Source organism: Daphnia pulex, chromosome 10 (assembly GCF_021134715.1).
Source record: "Daphnia pulex isolate KAP4 chromosome 10, ASM2113471v1".
In the NCBI taxonomy this organism is placed as follows: Eukaryota; Metazoa; Arthropoda; class Branchiopoda; order Diplostraca; family Daphniidae; genus Daphnia; species Daphnia pulex.
In genome coordinates, this window is record NC_060026.1 from 345,172 (window position 1) to 366,745 (window position 21,574).

At 39.0% G+C, this 21,574-nt stretch overlaps 5 protein-coding genes across 5 annotated transcripts; all 5 read right to left on the reverse strand.

Moving 5' to 3' along the window:
* Nucleotides 1-1,784: 1,784 nt before the first annotated feature.
* LOC124204478 lies at nucleotides 1,785-16,862 on the reverse strand. Its single transcript, XM_046601547.1, has 5 exons — nucleotides 16,625-16,862; nucleotides 16,406-16,560; nucleotides 16,146-16,347; nucleotides 2,619-2,858; nucleotides 1,785-2,538 (listed from the first exon to the last, which is right to left on the reverse strand). Exons 1-5 carry the CDS (start codon nucleotides 16,749-16,751, stop codon nucleotides 2,057-2,059), a joined length of 1,206 nt encoding a protein of 401 aa, XP_046457503.1. The 5' UTR covers nucleotides 16,752-16,862; the 3' UTR covers nucleotides 1,785-2,056.
* Nucleotides 2,939-3,660, reverse strand: LOC124204479 (contactin-associated protein-like 2). The gene is made up of 3 exons (XM_046601548.1): nucleotides 3,410-3,660; nucleotides 3,196-3,350; nucleotides 2,939-3,135 (listed from the first exon to the last, which is right to left on the reverse strand). The coding sequence occupies exons 1-3, from the start codon at nucleotides 3,534-3,536 to the stop codon at nucleotides 2,944-2,946; spliced, it is 474 nt and encodes a 157-aa protein (XP_046457504.1). The 5' UTR covers nucleotides 3,537-3,660; the 3' UTR covers nucleotides 2,939-2,943.
* On the reverse strand, nucleotides 5,164-7,746 carry LOC124204476 (serine/threonine-protein kinase/endoribonuclease IRE2-like). Its single transcript, XM_046601545.1, has 4 exons — nucleotides 7,417-7,746; nucleotides 6,822-7,321; nucleotides 6,622-6,737; nucleotides 5,164-6,536 (listed from the first exon to the last, which is right to left on the reverse strand). Exons 1-4 carry the CDS (start codon nucleotides 7,617-7,619, stop codon nucleotides 5,886-5,888), a joined length of 1,470 nt encoding a protein of 489 aa, XP_046457501.1. The 5' UTR covers nucleotides 7,620-7,746; the 3' UTR covers nucleotides 5,164-5,885.
* LOC124204474 lies at nucleotides 11,861-13,803 on the reverse strand. Its single transcript, XM_046601542.1, has 6 exons — nucleotides 13,642-13,803; nucleotides 13,260-13,575; nucleotides 13,042-13,196; nucleotides 12,763-12,964; nucleotides 12,422-12,673; nucleotides 11,861-12,363 (listed from the first exon to the last, which is right to left on the reverse strand). The coding sequence occupies exons 1-6, from the start codon at nucleotides 13,756-13,758 to the stop codon at nucleotides 11,900-11,902; spliced, it is 1,506 nt and encodes a 501-aa protein (XP_046457498.1). The 5' UTR covers nucleotides 13,759-13,803; the 3' UTR covers nucleotides 11,861-11,899.
* Nucleotides 16,863-18,378: 1,516 nt separating the features above from the next.
* LOC124204477 (serine/threonine-protein kinase/endoribonuclease IRE2-like) lies at nucleotides 18,379-20,961 on the reverse strand. Its single transcript, XM_046601546.1, has 4 exons — nucleotides 20,632-20,961; nucleotides 20,037-20,536; nucleotides 19,837-19,952; nucleotides 18,379-19,751 (listed from the first exon to the last, which is right to left on the reverse strand). Exons 1-4 carry the CDS (start codon nucleotides 20,832-20,834, stop codon nucleotides 19,101-19,103), a joined length of 1,470 nt encoding a protein of 489 aa, XP_046457502.1. The 5' UTR covers nucleotides 20,835-20,961; the 3' UTR covers nucleotides 18,379-19,100.
* Between the last annotated feature and the right edge of the window lie 613 nt (nucleotides 20,962-21,574).

Consider the following 21,574-nt stretch of genomic DNA (forward strand, 5'->3'; position numbering starts at 1 on the left):
TCAGACACACACCGACACACGTCTTGCCGCGAAGAGCTCAGTCGTGTCGTGTTCCGGCCAGAACCTAGTAAAGTCCATTAAATTTTCAGAGTGCAATTTTTTTTTAATTCGATACAGACACCATCAAATTTGCAATTTCAAGATAGACAAATTATCTGGCAGCATCGTCTAGAAAAAAAGAAAAAGACTAGAAATGTAAAAAAAAACAAACAAGATGTCGGATCGTCGTACCCTTGGATCTTTATCTGAAAAAGTGTTAATGGTGCAGTTTAAAAGGTATTAAATCTTTTTAATTAAGTCTTATAATGGTGGGAAAGTGGGGTCTTTTTATTATGAAGAGTAGAGCGGTCCAAATATGTACAAACCTTGGTTGTTGTCTCTTTGTTGAATCTCGAGTAAGCCTCCTAGTCTCAATGCTGCATTTCTTGTAGACATTTTCCATCAGAATTTGTAATGTGCTTTTGTTTTTTCTCTTTTCTCATCGTGTGGTGACTATAGTTGATTATGATTCTGGTTGAAAAAGGAATGAAAGCTTTACCTATGGTTTGTACCTATCTTCGACTAGGATTACATCATTGATTTCACCTGTTAGGTATTTTTAATGATCTATGGTTGTTTGTGGCTGACTGCAACATCAGAACTTTTTCATTTCGTACTCATAAAATACTTGAACTGGTTTTGAGTGGCTCAGTCTGACTTGATGGTTGTAGTCAGTCGGCAAAAAATGAATATGAACTTGAATAATCATATTTAGTTGTATGTACTGAAAATTTGATTTCTTCTGAATGAGTAACCAATTTTTGTTTTTATTTCATACAGGTTCACAGCTGATTGTAGCAGATTGAATGCTGTTCATTTCCAATCGAATCACCTTTAATTCAACCGATCTCTGGCGACTCATCTCCCTATTTTACCTTTCTTTAAACCTTATGTCCTCGTGTACATTCGTGCGAGGGCGGGTGTATTCACGAGGACGTCCTTCCTTCCTTTTTCCTGTTGGACCCACCTTCATGATCTCGGGCATCTGGAATCTCAGGACTTCAGGTAGGAGGCAATTGACATTCATTTTTAGTTAAATTAAAGCTATTTGTCATACCAGAGTCATTTTTGAGTGAAAGAGACACAGCAATTTTTTCTTATTTGATGGTATGCTTAGTACGTTTATTCCGAATGACGTCGAATGGGTTTTCGTGACGTTTTCAGAGCTTGGATTGAAATAGCTTAGTCAGTGCACTCCGTGGATGCCGTATAGAAATTGGGGAGTAAATTCAATATCCTCAGATAAACTTTTAATTGTCATCGACTCCATACTGAACCAAATGCCATTTTTTTTTTAAGATTTAACCGTTTGACGTTAAATCTTTCCTTTTTGTAAGTTTCTTTCTTGTTCCAGAATTACCTCGTTTTTGACAAACTTTAGTGGGTTAACCGTATCTGATGAGCATTTTTTCTGCTAGCTCATCGACCAACATTTTTGTTGAAGAAGGTTCACCTTCATAATACTTCACACATACACAAACATTTTTTATCCGACGTTTTCGGTTTGAAACCGAGAGAGAGAACATTTTCTTTTCGATTTGACAGGTTGTTTTGCTTTGATGTTTTCTTTCGAAACGTTAAAACATTTTCCCCATTACCAAAGACGGAAAAGGTAGAGTTTGCAGCATACCATTTATTTCTCTACTTTAAATCTCTCTTGCTCGGCCATTTGAATCGTCTTTTGCCTTGATTTCTTTTTTAACGTATCAATTAAGAACGATAAAAATAATCGGAAAGTGCGAAAGTTTTGGTTTTTTGAAAGTTGTGTAATTGCTTGGATTACGAGTGATTTCTATATTCAATGATTTTATATGGCGCTACATTAGGGTTATTATTTCATCAGTCTTTAACATTCCAAGGACAGTTTCAAAGAAGTGATTAACATATGGTATGAGGACATTGCTGCATTAATCTCATCGCTTTTCACCGATTGTTAATGCAAGTCTAAAACTGAAGCTAGTAGGCTACGAGCATGTGAAATTATTTTTTACTCTTCTTCTACCAAATCTATAGCGATTTAAAGCCTGTTTTTAAGCGATTGAGCGACATCCTCTTGCAGCAGCCAGCCAGTAAAGTGGGTATAATGGTCTCCGTTATCAATCAAGTACATATATTCTTCCTGATCGGACTGCATCCAAATCTGTTGGCCGGCCTGGAGATACAACGTTGATTGAAGAGAGAAGCTATCCGTACTCAGACCCTGAGTCATGGCCGCTTCGACCCGACCAATTAGTTCGCCGTTCCTCCTTAGAGATGCTTGAAATTTTCCGTCCTTTGTCGTTCCAACCATGTAGGCGACGCCAGAGAAAGAGAAGAAGTAGGTCCCAGTGACAGGCGCCGTAAATATGCCGCTTCCTGCGTTCATTGCTCCTCCCGTGTTGATCCTTACGATGTCGAAATTGATCGGATTGTGTGTCCCGTGGAAATCGTAGTTTCTCTGAACGTAGAAATAGACGGAGGTTGACTGGACACCAGCGAATCCAATCCAAGTCTGGAACGCTTTGGGCATTACGTTGGATTCGTTCGTGTCAATAATTCTTTTTAACCAATTATTGTTTCAAAGTGGCATTGATTTTTACCTGGATCGCTCAAAGATTTAGTGAAATCGCAGTAGATAGTTTCCACCATTTTCTTTCCCATGACGGAATAAAATCCGGTCATTTTGTGTCCAATTTTCCAAAGATCTTCGCAGGAAGTTGGGAATCCGGTGACGATTGCGTCACCACTACATTCGAATCGGCCGAGGGTGTGAACACCAGTCGTCGTTTGACCAAAGTTTAATTTCGTTATTGGAAGACTTGCCTTTTTAGTTACGACACCTGCGCATTTCAATTCGTGAGAATCAAATGACAAAACTGTTAAAAGCGAAAACCAACAGTCACCATTCAAACTTACCTTTGTCATTTAAGAAATATGGAGCAGCTGCATCACAATTGCATTTAACATTAGAATTGACGCATTTTCTATCGATTCCGCACTGACAGGTGTGAACGCTTGAGTCGTTTCCGGCCCAGAAATATTGTGGATTTCCATCTCTGTCATTCCACCAACTGTAAATGACTCCATCCTTTCAAGTGGGGCGTCATAACATTCGTACTATAGTTGAAAAAAGGGCTTGATGTTTTATTTTCGCAGTTTTTTAGCAGGTTGTCATACTTTGATTGACTGGTGGCATTCTTTTGAGAGTTCAGCTAGCGTTGTCATTTGCCTCATAGTTGCGGTGTAGACAATTTCTCTGGAATAACATCCTGGATCAGTGCAATATCCTACGTCTATCGCATCTTCACTGTCGTGTAGGACGGCTGTTTTTCCTGTAAAGCCGTTTGTTATAGATCTCTTTTAATTAATGCGCCTTACCCCCTTGTTTTACCTGTGGCCATGTCGCAGTAAACGAAAATGGGGTCGTCCCCAACTCCCTGACCGTCAGGATCGATCCAATGCATTCCCATCGTCAGGGACGGATCGGCTGCACGAGCTTCGCTGCACGTTCTGTACATGACGTTCTTTGTGGCCAACTGATTTGTTTCTCTTTCCTTTGTGGCAAGAAGTTCTAGTTCTAGTCTAAGAACTTTTTCTTCTAAGATTTCCTGTTGATTGATATAATTCGAACAAGTTTTTCAATGAAAATGATCTGAAAAGTTGTTTAGGAAGAAAGAGACTTGCATGTTGCCGATCTTTTTGCTCCATAAGCTCTTCCAGTCGAGTCACTTTCCTTTCCAGGTTGATTTTAAGCGAATTCTGGGAAAAAGGTCGGTGAAACATGCAGTTAAAAAAAGTTAAATTATTTTCATTTTGGCCTATGTATTACGTAATTGGTTGTCAGTTGTTGGAGTTGATCCTGAATTCCCCCCAAAGATGGACGGTCAGCCGAGCCAGCCGTCCATTCAGATGCGCAAATGAGTAAAGTTAAGAAAAGGTTGTAGAAGTTGGAAGCCATTTTCACCTTCTTCCAGCGTCAGACTAGCGCTCGTTTTCACTTGAGTGTCGCAATTTATATCCATAGAGCGATAACTTGAGGTTTTGAACAAAACGAAACGCCTTCAGGTTTGTTTGATTTTAGATAAATAGGTTGTACTTCATGGCTGGTCTTGTTTTTTCATGGGCTTATCATTGATCCTCGTCTTTGTTATTGGCAACTGCCTAAGTTAATACTAATTCAGTCGTTCTTGTGTCTATAGATTCCATCCACAAAATTAGTTAACCATTAGCGAAGCTCCAATGTCGGCTAAGCCAATTACGTATGCGCTCGTTTTAAAACTAATCGTTAACAAAATTCATTTGATTCATGTCAACTTGTGAAATCTGTCTATCACAAAAAATCACAAAACGTTTCACCTTTGAATTCTGCACTGGCCTGACACGTTCTCGTCCATTTTTGAAACTGATAAAGGGGTAAACAAAAATCAATAGGCTACGTACGCAATTCAACTGACGAGATAGGAATAAAAAAAGGAAATATTCCCCTTATATTTTCTGGCGTCGTATTGGGGGGGATAACTGTAAGATTGTGAAGGTGGATCAAATCAGTTTCTCTTGGCTACAATTAATTTAGCGTTATTTTTTCTCGTGGGAGATACAGAAGTATGTTTTGGCATTTGGGTCCTCTAATGTAATAGATGTTAAAATAGTAATGTTTACATTTATACAAAGAACCCGATCGGGTCCTTTTCTTCAGTAGCTAAGAGGGGAGGTAATTATAGCCCTCTAGAGCTACAATGTGTTTTACTTAAATATTTTAACTGTTCGTTGTTTGAAGTAATTCAAATTTTAATAATTTGTTTTTGATTGTTTACTTGCCCTTAGGTGCAGAGAGGCTTTTCTCCGGTTGTCCACCCTAATTTCAGCCCTGAATCCTTGCACGGATCGAGCATCACCTGGAGATGTCCTAGGCTTCAAGGTAGGGCGTAATTACCACTATTTTCCCTTGTTTGCTATTGTTTAAGAGGATTTCATCCCTTTGAAATCGGGTTAATTATAAAACACATTTGGCCTCTTGTAACAGCTGATCGTAAACTGGCGGTGCAGTTCCGGTTGAAGTCTTAAACTGTCAGGTCTTAAACCAGACACGCAATTTGATCTAGTTTGAATGTCTTAACCATTTTTGGTGTCGACTCATGTCGTGTGACACTGTGTGGTGTGCGATTATTCGTGCAATTAAGCGGATATTGTTACACATATAATTTTTGTCTAGTAGAATATGTGCTCTTTCTCAGTAGGCTATTTATGCCAGCTTCTTCAAACAAAAAAAATTTTCCCCGCTAGATTTGATTTATTTCAAATTGAAAATATTTAATCGTAGACTACAAACAGCACAGCATTTCAAGTTGAAGGAAGGAAAGCCATTACATCGAATTACGTATACTGACATTTTTTTTTTTCTATTTTAAACCACTTTTATATAAGGAATCTTGCATGGAAAATCGGGTCTGTAGTTACACGCTCGTCCATCTGTGATGATTAACTTGATTTGGACGCCACGTTTAAATTTGTCGAACCTCGACTATTTTTTAAAAAATGGCATTTTACGGAAATAATTTTTGGAATCGCTTCCGGTTTTTTGTTTTGTTTAGCACATCAATTCCGAACTGGAACAAAAAAAATTATGGATTCCTTCTTTTTACCTTTTTTACTTTTTCGGAGTATAATTTAATTGACACATGAAAGGAAGTGAGTTTCCTTCCATGCAAGTCCGTTTAAATTTAAGCATTTTTTGCGTATTTGTCTTACCTACAGATTGTTTCCGAGTATGGTAAATTATGCACATTTTTTAAAATGTGTACAGTTTACACGTAAATATGTTTTGTTTTTCCGCGTTGAAAATTCCCAAACTGAATCCTATTATTTGGCTAGCTAGCGGCTTTGTCGAGGAGTTGTACGATATCATCAGTTTTTTCACTTTGATTAAAAGTGGAGTTGATTCGTAACAGAATTCGGGCATCGATGTTGCCGTTGGATTTGACGTCAATTCCGAGTTGGATTAATAATTTGATTGCTTCGATAAATCTTTTGCTTGAATTAAATCGACACAATAAATGGAGTGCGTTCCATCCGTCTTTATCGATCCCATGCACGTCGATCCCGCGTTGAACTAAAAATTCGATTGCGTCAACTAATTTGTCGCTTGAATTGGAATAACACAAGTAATGCAGTGCGTTTCTCCCGTAGTTGTCTTTCCTGTTGACATCGATTCCCTGTTGGATGAGTAAATTCATTGCCTCGATTAATCCTTTGCTTGAATTATTAAGACACAATAAATGCAATGCGTTGCTTCCGTAGTTGTTTTCCCCCTTGACATCAATCTTGGATTTGATCAGTGGTGCGATTGCCTCGATTAATCTTTCGCTTGAATGATTAGTGCACAGTAAATGGAGTGCGTTGTTGCCGTCTTCGTCTTTGCCATTGACGTCGATCCCGAATTGGATTAACGATTTGATTTTGTTTAAATTCACGTGTCTTTCTTTGCAAAGTTGACGCAACTCCCATTCTTTTTCGGCAAGCTATACAACACGTAGATGGGCATTAGTAGGAATAAAAGCAATCTGCACATGATTATTCAAGGGGAAACGTCGAAAATTTGATTACTTTTTGCTTGATGATATTTAATTGAGTAGCGACATCGCCTGATGAAATTCTACCTTCGTGATCATGCACCAACATTTTTGTGAATAATTCCAATGCGTAATGAGATTGGTCAATTTCTGAAGAAAAAGGTTTTTATTATTTGTACCGAAATATTTATTGTTGATTTATTATTTTGTCGTATCCTTAAAAAAAATACTTACTGTTGATGTTGACTGGGTTGTCAGCCATAATGTTAGCAGAAATTTCGTAGTCGTTACCATAAAGGTGCTGCCCATCCAAAAGAAGATATGCAAAGACGAGACCTTGTGCAAAGACGTCGCTCTTGACGGTACCTCGGGGCTGTTTGGATGACTGAAATTGACTGCTTAGTTTCAGCAACTCTGGGGCATACCAGTTTTTGGTTCCTTTGATTCCGCTATTGATCGTGAATGTCCCTCGCTCATTCACGGTTCTGGACAGACCGAAATCGGCCCATTTCATTGTTACCTGGCCAGTAGTAGGATCGACGTGAATGAGTACATTAGCCGGCTTGATATCTCGATGAATTAATTTCTTTAAATGGATGTAATCGAGTCCCGAAGCCAACTGAGAGCAAACAGTCGAATGGTGTGGCAGTTTAGGCCCTTTGTATTTTTTGGGATTTTCCGAATCCAGAAATATCTGATCTAACGATGCGACGCAGAGTTCCAGAGCAAAGTACCTGAGTAGTGAAGACATGCACAGCACATTAATCTCTTTGACACCCTTTTGAATAACTATTTATAGTGAATCGTTTTATTCTTTTCGGCAATTTACTTGAATTCGTCGTTGAACTCGACGTGAAAGAGTTTGGCGATGTGAGGATGATCCAACTGTTTCAGAGTGTCTTCCTCGTTTCCGTTAGCGTCTAAAAGTTCAACTCTTTTGACTGCCACTTGACGGTCTTCAAAGGTTCCTGAAAACACCGAGCCAAATGCTCCTTTCCCTATTCGATCTTTAAGATCGAGTTGGATTTTCATTTATGAAACATGAAGTGCTGCAAAGTGGAGAAGAAACAATTGAAAACTATCTAGCTATTTGTCGCAAGTCAAGAATACGGGCGTTGGTCCCGAGACAGGGTCTTACGTCTACCACCCTACAGAATATAAACTGTTGGCAGTTGAATAGTGATAAACTGATAATAATAAAAATAACGATGAACTGATAACGCAAAATCGCTGATTATGACAAGATTCGAAAATCCACTATGAAAGAACATTGTATTGAAAGGCGACCGTTATTTCTTTGTCGTTGTTTTTCCGTTTCTTTTCAACTCGGCTTTTAAGTTTTAACCTTTCGGCTTTTCCTGCATCACCTGATTTTTTAGAAGTAATTAGATAAGTAATTAGTATTTGTAGCTGGTCTGCTTGTTGTCTTTTATGAAATGGAAGCTTTTTAATGGGAAGTTTGATTCTCTATTACTTTTTAAATGTAAGAAGTATGTGGCGTTTTTTCCGAATTAATGTAATGAGACCTTATACCTAAAAATACTGAGGAAACCGTTTTTTTTTTTGTTTTTTGTTTTTAATTTGTTATCGTTTCAGCAGATAACGATTTAATCTGTTTCTGTGCAGTATAGATTCGATACTAAGCAAAGGAAAACATTTTGTTACTTTTCTTTAATCATTATGATAGGAAATTTGATTGGTATAACTGCGTCAATCGGTTACTAATCACGAAAATCAAGGTTGTTTATCCAGAAATTAGCCGAAAAGTATTGATTTTAATTCTCTGCTATTCATTATTTGAAATATAAACTTTCGAATACTCAGGACCAGGTTTCGTTCACAAGCAGAAGTCAGAAGTGAATGACTGCTCTTGATAGGACTCTGGAGAGGTTAGGGCGTGGACATACCAAATGTTTCAATTTTATTTGCGGCGATTGATTCTGTTTGTGTTAAGCCTTATTGCCTCCATTAGTACAATTGTTGCAACTTGTATCCCTGTTTTTTCGCGAGAAAATCAAGCCTTGATGAAGAGTACGATCAGTTACCATTCCTGTCTGATTTAATTATCTACTAGTAGATTCACAGATTCTTGTGAGTGTCCATTCCCATTCAGATTGAAAATATCTGAAAGATAATTCTCGTGAATTTGTTGGTTTGTGCTTTTTGGTTGAATTAAAGCCGCTCTGGCATTGCCGTGATTAGCTTTCCATCCATCGCAGCTCTGGCCATTTGGATAGTATTGAAGGCGCGTTCAATTCAAATCTTTGTCCATGTATTTCTTTGTTGGCACACAACGCAGGGTACATAGTCACACAAGGAATTTTCGTTTTGTACCGATAGAACTTATCTTAATTGGAACTCAAATGAAATTAACTTTTAATTCTTAGTTCTTCTTCTTAGTTGTTCTTTTGCCGTTGGAAACATTTTCATTTCGCTGCGCGGAACTCGTTGTCAGGTTGCGAGGAAAAAGCAACTTCCTGAACGTCAAAAAGTAGAGCCAGGTTCTCTTGTTTGGCCTTTTTCCATCCATCGGTCAAAATGACTTCGGCTGGGTGGAGCCGGAAGAAGTTAATTGCCTCTTCCCGCAGTCCATACGCTGGGTGGTGATAGTCGTCTTCCAGCATAAGCAATTCTAAACAATTTTCTATAGACATTAATGTGATTAAATGTCTTTCACAGGCAGCTTTCAGTTCCGTCAACAAGTATTTATCTGCAACCACCAACAGTTTGACGGCCATTTTTTCCATGGTCGCAGCAGTCAAACGTCCCGTGTAAATAAATCGTAGGAGCTCCTTGAATATTTCCGGCTCGGTGTCGTCAATTTCAACGTGATTGGTCGATTTCTCCTTGGTAGCGTGCTGGAACATGGCTTTAAAGACTTCGCTTCTGGCGGCTAATATGATTTTGTGGGCGGGAAATTCGCTACCGCCGACTTTGAAAATGACGTCACTGAACGACATGTCATCAAACAATTCTTCGAGCTGAGTCGTCAGTTGATGGGTGCAATTGATTCCCACGGGTTGGGGTATGCCAGATGCAGGTTGTTTTTTGACCATGCATTCATTCACACAACTGATGGTGAGACTGCCGTCTGCTTGCCTACATTTTGATTTTAGAATTTCTTCTTTCGACAATTCAAAGTAGACGAAAGTATGGATGTGTGAGTAGACGACATGTTGGTGAAGCTTCACTCCATTTTTGTTGACGATGGCGATTTTGACTTGAAATGGGTCGATTAAATTAGCCAAAATTCCTTTGGTGTTAACGTAATGCAACAGGCTGATTCTTATTTTGGTTCCCAAATCAGAAAGTTGCAATTTCCATTGATGATTTTGAATTTCTTTTGTTGAAAAAAATCCAGATGACAAATCTGAGCCTTTCCCATCTACAGTTTCAAGAAACTTTGCTTGAACGTTCCAGTCGAACGCAACTTTGACGATTATGCTTCCAGAATCAGACCAATTAAAAACTTCCATCTTGAATGAGCGGAAATGATCGCACACCTGCAATTGACGGCCAATAAAAATGATCTCGTGAATAACTTGTCAATTTATGAATAATTGAATACCAATCGACAACTTAATAAGCTGAGCTTATATTCCGTTACTAAAATCACTGATATTCTGTTTGCAGTTGGTTCGAAAATGTAAAAGTTCTTACCCAAAGTTCTTAGGATTCCTTTGTTCAATAATTGACTAGACCAGTAGACCTACTTCCCTGAAAACTCGTCGTGAAATGATACAGCTAAGAAAAACAAAGACGAAGAAACGTCGCTCTGCGTCTTTAACTAAGTGCCATCTGTGATGAAACGAAAAAAGGAAAGATCGTAACATCGTCGTAATGCAAACTTGTGATTTGTAATTTTTAAACCGTTCACAAAATTACATTACATCATCCTTTGACGTAGAAACTCATCCAGGATCGAATGGAAGCCTCAGATTCGAGGTCCTTCCAAAAATTTTTAAATTTCTAGTTTTCGCAAAATTATTGATTTGGAATGCGCATCATCCTGGGGCTACCACCCCCTAGCCCAAGGTTGGGGATGGAAAATGAACAATAATGGCCGCTTTTTTATTCTTTTTCTAACCTTTTCTCTTTATTTTTAAAATAAAAGAAATTTGGCTCTTTTCAAAAAACGTTTTGTCAGTCGTAGTTTGATCGTTCTCAGTTGCGGATGTGCCGCCGTGTGTGATGTTCATTTAGAAAAATTGAAAATTTTTTTTCTTTTCCAACAGCGTGAATTTGTTACTTTAGAGATAGCTCATTTGTGGTACATTTTTTGTTTGTCTCTTTGTTAACAGATTTGATCCTGAACGGTTTCAGGGCGTGGATTGGTACTCGGACAAACGTAATTCCGGAAAAGGCATGCTGCTTCGACCATCAAACGATGACGTCTGACTGAATTTGCCAAATGCCTGCTCGCCATTTATCTGTAAGTGTTTCATTATCCTGTTTTCTATCGTATTTATCTTCCGCTGATTTCAATTTTGCTCTATCGCTATCGGTTGCAATGGTTGTCGTATTATTGGAGCGATCTGATTAAGGTTTTGTTTCATACCGCCGTGTCTTGTGCTTTGGCTCTTAAATAGTTAGAGAATAGCCCATTGTAGAAGAAACAGTATTTTTCAATCGTAGGCGCCGTGAATTTTCTCGTTTGCAGGTTTATAGTACCTTTCCACAAGTGTGGGTATTACGACTGGGGGGAATGAATTACTGATAGCCGATTTTCTAGCATTTCCTCTTTATTTTGGTTCGAGAAATTTGGCTATTGGTTATAGGCCGCGTCTTCAGTCATATAATTTGATTGCTCTCCCTTTCGGCCTAGTGCACGTGTATTTTAAGCTGTGGTAATGAAAATTGATAGCTTTTTCTTGTTCATGTCAACGATGTGTAGCTCATTGAATTGTGTAAGCCTATAAAGACGTCGTGGTGTGTGAATTTAATAAGTTCAGTCTTGGCGGTCGTATAATTTTATTCGAGATTGAAGGACTAGTTTAATACTTTTTATCTTTAATGGTTAGTTTTTTCCCTGTCCCGATTCGTCATCAAGTGTCTACTGTCTAACTGTCCGCTTCATAATTGTAACGTCATTTGAAGTTGACTTCTTATTTCTGTTAATTGACGTGGCCTTTAAACAGGTTTCTCATTGACATTATCAGTTCAAAAGAATAATTCCTGTCTTTATGTACGGCAGCCATCAAATGACAGACGTGAACGGGACCATAAGGAACATTATCGTCTCTTTTATTGGCGGAGCAAAATTGCAATGTAGATTGGTCGTTAACTGCGTTTATTGACCCACATTTTTCCTGTTAAAATAATGCCTCTTCCAACAAAAAACCAGTAAAATGAAGGGACCCATAACCGTACAGAGACACACCCGATGAAATCGAATTAATCGCCAACCAGATTTCATCTCCTCTTTGCAGACTGACCGTCACTTGGATGCTAAACGTTTCTAAATTCCATTCCGAGTTGGACGAATCGATTGGGATATAACCGTTAGCTACGCCGTTCTCATATAACTGTATTCCACAACCAAGCCTAGATGAAGTAGATGGAAATTGAACCGTTCCAGATGCAGAGAAAAAATAAGTTCCCGCTCTCGGAGTCGTGAATTTTCCCGATGTCAAGTTCATTGCCGCTCCCACGTTCAAGTTTTGAACGTCGAATGGAATTGGAATAGAAGGTTGAGCGAAGCCACTCTCCCATTTCCTAACGTAGAAGTATGTCGGCGAGGATTTGACATCTTCGTATCCAATCCACGTCTGGAAACCTGCCAAGGGAATTTTAGTAATCGTTCGTTTTCATGTATTTGATTAAAAAATTAAAACCGGAATCGTTAGGAAGCTTGGTAAAATCGCAGTAGACACTCTCGACGCTTTTCTCGTCCGTGACGGAATACAATCCGCTCAGACTGTGCCCAATCCTCCACAAATCTTGGCATGACTTGGGCATTCCAGTGACGGCCACTTGTCCGGTGCATTCAAATCGCCCAAGAGTGTGGACACCGGAAGAAATTCCGAGTTGGGTCCGACCAAAGTTCAGACGAGTAATGGGCAGGATCTCTTTGCCTACGACAACACCTGCACATTGAAAGTAATGACAAAAAGTACGGGATTTAGTCTATGCTAAATTGGAAATCAATGTATAAAATAGAAAATTTTCACCAAACCATTATCAGCTGATTGAAGTGGCGCAGCGGCGTCGCAGTTGCACTTGACGGCAGGATCGATGCAATTCCCGTCGATTCCGCACTGACAGGTGTGAACGCTGGAATCGTTTCCGGCCCAAAAGTATTGAACGTTTCCATTTTTGTCGTTCCACCAACTGTAGGTGATGCCGTTCAGTTCCAACGGGGCGTAGAAACAATCATACTAATAACCATTTACAGTAAAAATGAATTATATTAATTTATAGTAGTATGCTATAAAAGACTACGGGATTTACTTACGGTGAGCGACTGGTGGCATTCCGCCGACAACTCGGCCAATGCCGACATTTGTCTACTTGTGGCGTTGTAGTTGATGGACCTGGAATAACATCCAGGATCAGCGCAATGACCCACGTCTATTGATTCTTCGCTGTCGTGCGGGACTAAAGTCGATCCTGCGTGACAGCCACATTTGGTTATTCTTTTTGTCAGTTCAGTTTTGAATAAGTTGTATTTACCTGTGGCCATGTCGCAGTAGACGAAAATGGGGTCGTCTCCAACTCCCTGACCGTCAGGATCGATCCAGTGCATTCCGGATGTTAGGCTAGGGTTTGCTAGACGAACCTCTCTGCATGTTCTCTGAATACTTGCGCTCTTTCCACTTGACTGAATTTCGATCGCCTCGACATATTTCGAAATTGATTTCGAGTTGAATTGCCGTTCATTCTGCAGGGCGAGTTCCAATCGGGCAACTTTTTGCTCGAGCACATCTAGCCGGCCATCTTTGATTTCCAGTTGAACGGCATTCGTTTTCAACACTTGTCTCATTTCAATCTTAGATAAATTGTATTAAATTTAATTGGCTAATTTTATTGCTGAATCTGAGAGAAAAATTCTTACCATCTGGTCAGACAATTGCTGCAACCGTTCCTCTACCGAAAGGCCACTTGCGATTGTAATAGACCCAAGACAAACTAAAATACCAACTTGTAAAAGTAAAACGAAGTTACGAGCCATTGTGTCTACCTTTTGGAAGAAAGTGCGCTAAAATGTTGAGTGTCCCTTGCTTATAACTTGAGAGCGCTTCAGAGAGATCGATAGATATGTAGCGAAGAAATTAACTTTGTGTGCGTGTTGGATTTCGTTTGTTTTACTTTTCAGGTGCAAAAGTCACTTGCGCGTATTTGTTTCTAATTCAAATGTGGGTCATGTTTGCTCTTTGATTCGGCAGGCAAATAATCGATGTAGTAGAAGTACAGATAACGTTAATGCCAATCAAATTCGTGCACTTTGAATGGTCATGCAACGTAGCTTGGTGCAATCCGATTTCAAATTCCTTTTTGACCCAGTTGTTTTGTGCTTCTGCGCCAATGTCAAAAACAAACAAACGAAGTCTTTTTTTTTTTACCCTGATTCAAAGAAATTTGATTTCTTCTGAATGAGTAACCAATTTTTTTATTTATTTTATGTAGGTGAACAGCTGATTGTAGCAGATTGAACGCTGAAAAATCGAATCACCTTTAATTCAATCGATGTCTGGCGACTCCTTTCCCTATTTTACATTTCTTTAAACCTTATGTCCTCGTGTACATTCGTGCGAGGGCGAGTGTATTCACGAAGACGTCCTTCCTCCCTTTTTCCTGTTGGACCCACCTTCATGATCTGCAGATGGAGCGTCTAGGATTTCAGGATTTCAGGTAGGTGGCAATTGACGTTCATTTTTAGTTAAATTAAAGCTATTTATCAAACCAGAGTCATTTTTGCGTGAAAGAGACGCAGACTTAACTCGGTCTTATTTGATAGCATGCATGAGACGAGTTGAATCGACAGTTAAATTACGTTGTGACACGTTTCGCTGTAGTTGCGTAGACGTAAAACATGGAGGGTATTGTGGTCTGGTCGACTTCTTCTTGCGCTCAAATCTTTCATATTCAACTGCGTCGATTAAATTTGGCTTCATATTTTTTTGCCTAAAGAAATGCGAGTACATTCAATCCACAGATGAACTTTTAATTATCAGCGACTCCCAGACTGTATCAAACGCCAGTTTTTTTTCAAACTTTTGTTGGTGTTGTTTGTCTCGGAAAGATTTCTTTCCTGAAATCAGACAGAAGTATTTTGCTGAGTCACAATTACCTTGTTTTTAAGAATCTTTAGTGGGTTAACCACATCTATTGTGCAGTCTTTCTGCTCGCCAACGTTTTTGTTAAATTACGTCACTTTATTCTTATACTAAACACACCCGCTGTTTTACACAAACATTTTTTATCCGCGTTTTCGGTTTCAAACCGAAGAGGGAACATTTTCTTCTCGATTTGAAAGCTGGTTTTGCTATGATGCTTTATTTGATTTCGTACTAACCACAAAAAGATTTCCCAATTGAAGAGAAAATGGTCCATAGAGTTTGCAACATATACCATTTATTTCTCTACTTTAAATGTATTATCTTGCTCGGACATTTGAATCGTCTTTTGCTGAATCTAATTCTACCGTCTATAGCGATTTTTTAAAGTCTGTTTTTAAGCGATTGAGCCACATCCTCTTGCAGTAGCCAGCCATTGAAGTGGGTGTAGTGGCCTCCGTTGTCATAGAGGTACATCGTGTCTGCTCGATCGACCTGTATCCAAATTTCATCTCTAGCCTGGAGATACAACGTTGATTGAAGAGAGAAGCTATCCGTACTCATAGCCTGAGTCAAGTCCGCTTCGCTCATACTGATTTCTACGCCGTTCTTCCTTAAAGATACTTGAAATAATCCGTCGACAAATAACGCTGCACGCATGAAGGCGATGCCGGAGAAGGAGAAGAAGTAGGTTCCAGTGACAGGTGCCGTAAACTTGCCGCTTCCTTTGTTCATTGCATCTCCCGTGTTGATTTTTACCTCGTCGAACGTGATCGGGGTGTGTGTCCCATAGAAACTGCGGCTTCTCTGAGCGTAGAAATAGACGGAGGCTGACTGGACACCATCCAATCCAATCCATGTCTGGGACGCTGCGGGCATTATGTGTCAGTAATTCGAAAATTAAAGTTTGAATCTAAATTATTGTTTCGAAATGCCATTAATTTTACCTGGGTCGCCCAAAGATTTAGTGAAATCGCAGTAGACAGTTTCGACCATTTTCTTTCCCATCACGGAATAAAATCCGCTAACACTGTGTCCAATTTTCAATAGATCTTCGCAGGAAGTTGGGAATCCGGTGACGATTGCGTCGCCACTACATTCGAATCGGCCGAGGGTGTGAACTCCGGTTGAAATTTGACCAAAGTTTAATTGCGTTATTGGAAGACTTGCCTTTTTCGTTACGACACCTGCGCATTTCAATTCGGGAAAATCAAATAACACAACTGACAGTCACTTTTGCTTAATAATTGGGACTATTAACAATTCCCATTCAACATTATACCGTCGTCGTTTAACACATATGAAGCAGTTGCATCGCAATTGCATTTGACGTTAGAATCGATACAATTCCCCTCGATTCCGCATTGACAGGTGTGAACGCTCGAGTCACTCCCGGCCCAGAAATATTGCGGATTTCCATCTCTGTCATTCCACCAACTGTAAATGACTCCATCCTTCTCTAGTGGGGCGTCGTAGCATTCGTACTAGAAAAAGAAATATATCATCGGATGTTTTACATTTGCGAAATTGTACCAGGTTTACTTTGATTGACTGATGGCATTCGTTCGAGAGTTCAGCTAGCGTTGTCATTTGCCTCATAGTTGCGTTGTAGATAATTTCTCTGGAATAACAACCTGGATCAGTGCAATATCCTACGTCTATCGAATCTTCGCTGTCGTGTAGGATGGTTGTTTTCCCTGTAAGTCGTTTGTTGTTGTATACGATTAATTTTTGTTAATGCGCATTACCCTTTTTTTGTACCTGTGGCCATGTCGCAGTAGACGAAAATGGGATCGTCCCCAACTCCCTGACCGTCAGGATCGATCCAGTAATTTCCCATCGTCAGGGACGAATCGGCTGCATGAGCTTCGCTGCACGTTCTGTACATGACGTTCTTTGTGGCCAACTGATTTGTTTCTCTTTCCTTTGTGGCAAGAAGTTCTAGTTCTAGTCTAAGAACTTTTTCTTCTAAGATTTCCTGTTGATTGATATAATTCGAACAAGTTTTTCAATGAAAATGATCTGAAAAGTTGTTTAGGAAGAAAGAGACTTGCATGTTGCCGATCTTTTTGCTCCATAAGCTCTTCCAGTCGAGTCACTTTCCTTTCCAGGTTGATTTTAAGCGAATTCTGGGAAAAAGGTCGGTGAAACATGCAGTTAAAAAAAGTTAAATTATTTTCATTTTGGCCTATGTATTACGTAATTGGTTGTCAGTTGTTGGAGTTGATCCTGAATTCCCCCCAAAGATGGACGGTCAGCCGAGCCAGCCGTCCATTCAGATGCGCAAATGAGTAAAGTTAAGAAAAGGTTGTAGAAGTTGGAAGCCATTTTCACCTTCTTCCAGCGTCAGACTAGCGCTCGTTTTCACTTGAGTGTCGCAATTTATATCCATAGAGCGATAACTTGAGGTTTTGAACAAAACGAAACGCCTTCAGGTTTGTTTGATTTTAGATAAATAGGTTGTACTTCATGGCTGGTCTTGTTTTTTCATGGGCTTATCATTGATCCTCGTCTTTGTTATTGGCAACTGCCTAAGTTAATACTAATTCAGTCGTTCTTGTGTCTATAGATTCCATCCACAAAATTAGTTAACCATTAGCGAAGCTCCAATGTCGGCTAAGCCAATTACGTATGCGCTCGTTTTAAAACTAATCGTTAACAAAATTCATTTGATTCATGTCAACTTGTGAAATCTGTCTATCACAAAAAATCACAAAACGTTTCACCTTTGAATTCTGCACTGGCCTGACACGTTCTCGTCCATTTTTGAAACTGATAAAGGGGTAAACAAAAATCAATAGGCTACGTACGCAATTCAACTGACGAGATAGGAATAAAAAAAGGAAATATTCCCCTTATATTTTCTGGCGTCGTATTGGGGGGGATAACTGTAAGATTGTGAAGGTGGATCAAATCAGTTTCTCTTGGCTACAATTAATTTAGCGTTATTTTTTCTCGTGGGAGATACAGAAGTATGTTTTGGCATTTGGGTCCTCTAATGTAATAGATGTTAAAATAGTAATGTTTACATTTATACAAAGAACCCGATCGGGTCCTTTTCTTCAGTAGCTAAGAGGGGAGGTAATTATAGCCCTCTAGAGCTACAATGTGTTTTACTTAAATATTTTAACTGTTCGTTGTTTGAAGTAATTCAAATTTTAATAATTTGTTTTTGATTGTTTACTTGCCCTTAGGTGCAGAGAGGCTTTTCTCCGGTTGTCCACCCTAATTTCAGCCCTGAATCCTTGCACGGATCGAGCATCACCTGGAGATGTCCTAGGCTTCAAGGTAGGGCGTAATTACCACTATTTTCCCTTGTTTGCTATTGTTTAAGAGGATTTCATCCCTTTGAAATCGGGTTAATTATAAAACACATTTGGCCTCTTGTAACAGCTGATCGTAAACTGGCGGTGCAGTTCCGGTTGAAGTCTTAAACTGTCAGGTCTTAAACCAGACACGCAATTTGATCTAGTTTGAATGTCTTAACCATTTTTGGTGTCGACTCATGTCGTGTGACACTGTGTGGTGTGCGATTATTCGTGCAATTAAGCGGATATTGTTACACATATAATTTTTGTCTAGTAGAATATGTGCTCTTTCTCAGTAGGCTATTTATGCCAGCTTCTTCAAACAAAAAAAATTTTCCCCGCTAGATTTGATTTATTTCAAATTGAAAATATTTAATCGTAGACTACAAACAGCACAGCATTTCAAGTTGAAGGAAGGAAAGCCATTACATCGAATTACGTATACTGACATTTTTTTTTTTCTATTTTAAACCACTTTTATATAAGGAATCTTGCATGGAAAATCGGGTCTGTAGTTACACGCTCGTCCATCTGTGATGATTAACTTGATTTGGACGCCACGTTTAAATTTGTCGAACCTCGACTATTTTTTAAAAAATGGCATTTTACGGAAATAATTTTTGGAATCGCTTCCGGTTTTTTGTTTTGTTTAGCACATCAATTCCGAACTGGAACAAAAAAAATTATGGATTCCTTCTTTTTACCTTTTTTACTTTTTCGGAGTATAATTTAATTGACACATGAAAGGAAGTGAGTTTCCTTCCATGCAAGTCCGTTTAAATTTAAGCATTTTTTGCGTATTTGTCTTACCTACAGATTGTTTCCGAGTATGGTAAATTATGCACATTTTTTAAAATGTGTACAGTTTACACGTAAATATGTTTTGTTTTTCCGCGTTGAAAATTCCCAAACTGAATCCTATTATTTGGCTAGCTAGCGGCTTTGTCGAGGAGTTGTACGATATCATCAGTTTTTTCACTTTGATTAAAAGTGGAGTTGATTCGTAACAGAATTCGGGCATCGATGTTGCCGTTGGATTTGACGTCAATTCCGAGTTGGATTAATAATTTGATTGCTTCGATAAATCTTTTGCTTGAATTAAATCGACACAATAAATGGAGTGCGTTCCATCCGTCTTTATCGATCCCATGCACGTCGATCCCGCGTTGAACTAAAAATTCGATTGCGTCAACTAATTTGTCGCTTGAATTGGAATAACACAAGTAATGCAGTGCGTTTCTCCCGTAGTTGTCTTTCCTGTTGACATCGATTCCCTGTTGGATGAGTAAATTCATTGCCTCGATTAATCCTTTGCTTGAATTATTAAGACACAATAAATGCAATGCGTTGCTTCCGTAGTTGTTTTCCCCCTTGACATCAATCTTGGATTTGATCAGTGGTGCGATTGCCTCGATTAATCTTTCGCTTGAATGATTAGTGCACAGTAAATGGAGTGCGTTGTTGCCGTCTTCGTCTTTGCCATTGACGTCGATCCCGAATTGGATTAACGATTTGATTTTGTTTAAATTCACGTGTCTTTCTTTGCAAAGTTGACGCAACTCCCATTCTTTTTCGGCAAGCTATACAACACGTAGATGGGCATTAGTAGGAATAAAAGCAATCTGCACATGATTATTCAAGGGGAAACGTCGAAAATTTGATTACTTTTTGCTTGATGATATTTAATTGAGTAGCGACATCGCCTGATGAAATTCTACCTTCGTGATCATGCACCAACATTTTTGTGAATAATTCCAATGCGTAATGAGATTGGTCAATTTCTGAAGAAAAAGGTTTTTATTATTTGTACCGAAATATTTATTGTTGATTTATTATTTTGTCGTATCCTTAAAAAAAATACTTACTGTTGATGTTGACTGGGTTGTCAGCCATAATGTTAGCAGAAATTTCGTAGTCGTTACCATAAAGGTGCTGCCCATCCAAAAGAAGATATGCAAAGACGAGACCTTGTGCAAAGACGTCGCTCTTGACGGTACCTCGGGGCTGTTTGGATGACTGAAATTGACTGCTTAGTTTCAGCAACTCTGGGGCATACCAGTTTTTGGTTCCTTTGATTCCGCTATTGATCGTGAATGTCCCTCGCTCATTCACGGTTCTGGACAGACCGAAATCGGCCCATTTCATTGTTACCTGGCCAGTAGTAGGATCGACGTGAATGAGTACATTAGCCGGCTTGATATCTCGATGAATTAATTTCTTTAAATGGATGTAATCGAGTCCCGAAGCCAACTGAGAGCAAACAGTCGAATGGTGTGGCAGTTTAGGCCCTTTGTATTTTTTGGGATTTTCCGAATCCAGAAATATCTGATCTAACGATGCGACGCAGAGTTCCAGAGCAAAGTACCTGAGTAGTGAAGACATGCACAGCACATTAATCTCTTTGACACCCTTTTGAATAACTATTTATAGTGAATCGTTTTATTCTTTTCGGCAATTTACTTGAATTCGTCGTTGAACTCGACGTGAAAGAGTTTGGCGATGTGAGGATGATCCAACTGTTTCAGAGTGTCTTCCTCGTTTCCGTTAGCGTCTAAAAGTTCAACTCTTTTGACTGCCACTTGACGGTCTTCAAAGGTTCCTGAAAACACCGAGCCAAATGCTCCTTTCCCTATTCGATCTTTAAGATCGAGTTGGATTTTCATTTATGAAACATGAAGTGCTGCAAAGTGGAGAAGAAACAATTGAAAACTATCTAGCTATTTGTCGCAAGTCAAGAATACGGGCGTTGGTCCCGAGACAGGGTCTTACGTCTACCACCCTACAGAATATAAACTGTTGGCAGTTGAATAGTGATAAACTGATAATAATAAAAATAACGATGAACTGATAACGCAAAATCGCTGATTATGACAAGATTCGAAAATCCACTATGAAAGAACATTGTATTGAAAGGCGACCGTTATTTCTTTGTCGTTGTTTTTCCGTTTCTTTTCAACTCGGCTTTTAAGTTTTAACCTTTCGGCTTTTCCTGCATCACCTGATTTTTTAGAAGTAATTAGATAAGTAATTAGTATTTGTAGCTGGTCTGCTTGTTGTCTTTTATGAAATGGAAGCTTTTTAATGGGAAGTTTGATTCTCTATTACTTTTTAAATGTAAGAAGTATGTGGCGTTTTTTCCGAATTAATGTAATGAGACCTTATACCTAAAAATACTGAGGAAACCGTTTTTTTTTTTGTTTTTTGTTTTTAATTTGTTATCGTTTCAGCAGATAACGATTTAATCTGTTTCTGTGCAGTATAGATTCGATACTAAGCAAAGGAAAACATTTTGTTACTTTTCTTTAATCATTATGATAGGAAATTTGATTGGTATAACTGCGTCAATCGGTTACTAATCACGAAAATCAAGGTTGTTTATCCAGAAATTAGCCGAAAAGTATTG

What these genes read in the sequence shown, in the direction of transcription:
- LOC124204479 (XM_046601548.1), bottom strand. Translation starts at nt 3,536, where the DNA reads ATGTACAGAACGTGCAGCGAAGCTCGTGCAGCCGATCCGTCCCTGACG. An exon ending in TTACTGCGACATGGCCACAG is followed by an intron (nt 3,351 to 3,409) that starts GTAAAACAAGGG and finishes ACGGCTTTACAG; the next exon opens with GAAAAACAGCCGTCCTACAC. An exon ending in AATGCCACCAGTCAATCAAA is followed by an intron (nt 3,136 to 3,195) that starts GTATGACAACCT and finishes TTTCAACTATAG; the next exon opens with TACGAATGTTATGACGCCCC.
- LOC124204476 (XM_046601545.1), bottom strand. Translation starts at nt 7,619, where the DNA reads ATGAAAATCCAACTCGATCTTAAAGATCGAATAGGGAAAGGAGCATTT. An exon ending in CAACCCAGTCAACATCAACA is followed by an intron (nt 6,738 to 6,821) that starts GTAAGTATTTTT and finishes CTTTTTCTTCAG; the next exon opens with AAATTGACCAATCTCATTAC. An exon ending in TAAATATCATCAAGCAAAAA is followed by an intron (nt 6,537 to 6,621) that starts GTAATCAAATTT and finishes CGTGTTGTATAG; the next exon opens with CTTGCCGAAAAAGAATGGGA.
- LOC124204474 (XM_046601542.1), bottom strand. Translation starts at nt 13,758, where the DNA reads ATGGCTCGTAACTTCGTTTTACTTTTACAAGTTGGTATTTTAGTTTGT. An exon ending in AATGCCACCAGTCGCTCACC is followed by an intron (nt 12,965 to 13,041) that starts GTAAGTAAATCC and finishes AATGGTTATTAG; the next exon opens with TATGATTGTTTCTACGCCCC. An exon ending in CAAGCTTCCTAACGATTCCG is followed by an intron (nt 12,364 to 12,421) that starts GTTTTAATTTTT and finishes TTCCCTTGGCAG; the next exon opens with GTTTCCAGACGTGGATTGGA.
- LOC124204478 (XM_046601547.1), bottom strand. Translation starts at nt 16,751, where the DNA reads ATGTACAGAACGTGCAGCGAAGCTCATGCAGCCGATTCGTCCCTGACG. An exon ending in ATATGTGTTAAACGACGACG is followed by an intron (nt 2,859 to 16,145) that starts GTATAATGTTGA and finishes TGAAATGCGCAG; the next exon opens with GTGTCGTAACTAAAAAGGCA. An exon ending in TAAATCTTTGAGCGATCCAG is followed by an intron (nt 2,539 to 2,618) that starts GTAAAAATCAAT and finishes TAATGCCCAAAG; the next exon opens with CGTTCCAGACTTGGATTGGA.
- LOC124204477 (XM_046601546.1), bottom strand. Translation starts at nt 20,834, where the DNA reads ATGAAAATCCAACTCGATCTTAAAGATCGAATAGGGAAAGGAGCATTT. An exon ending in GAGTTCAACGACGAATTCAA is followed by an intron (nt 20,537 to 20,631) that starts GTAAATTGCCGA and finishes TTCACTACTCAG; the next exon opens with GTACTTTGCTCTGGAACTCT. An exon ending in CAACCCAGTCAACATCAACA is followed by an intron (nt 19,953 to 20,036) that starts GTAAGTATTTTT and finishes CTTTTTCTTCAG; the next exon opens with AAATTGACCAATCTCATTAC.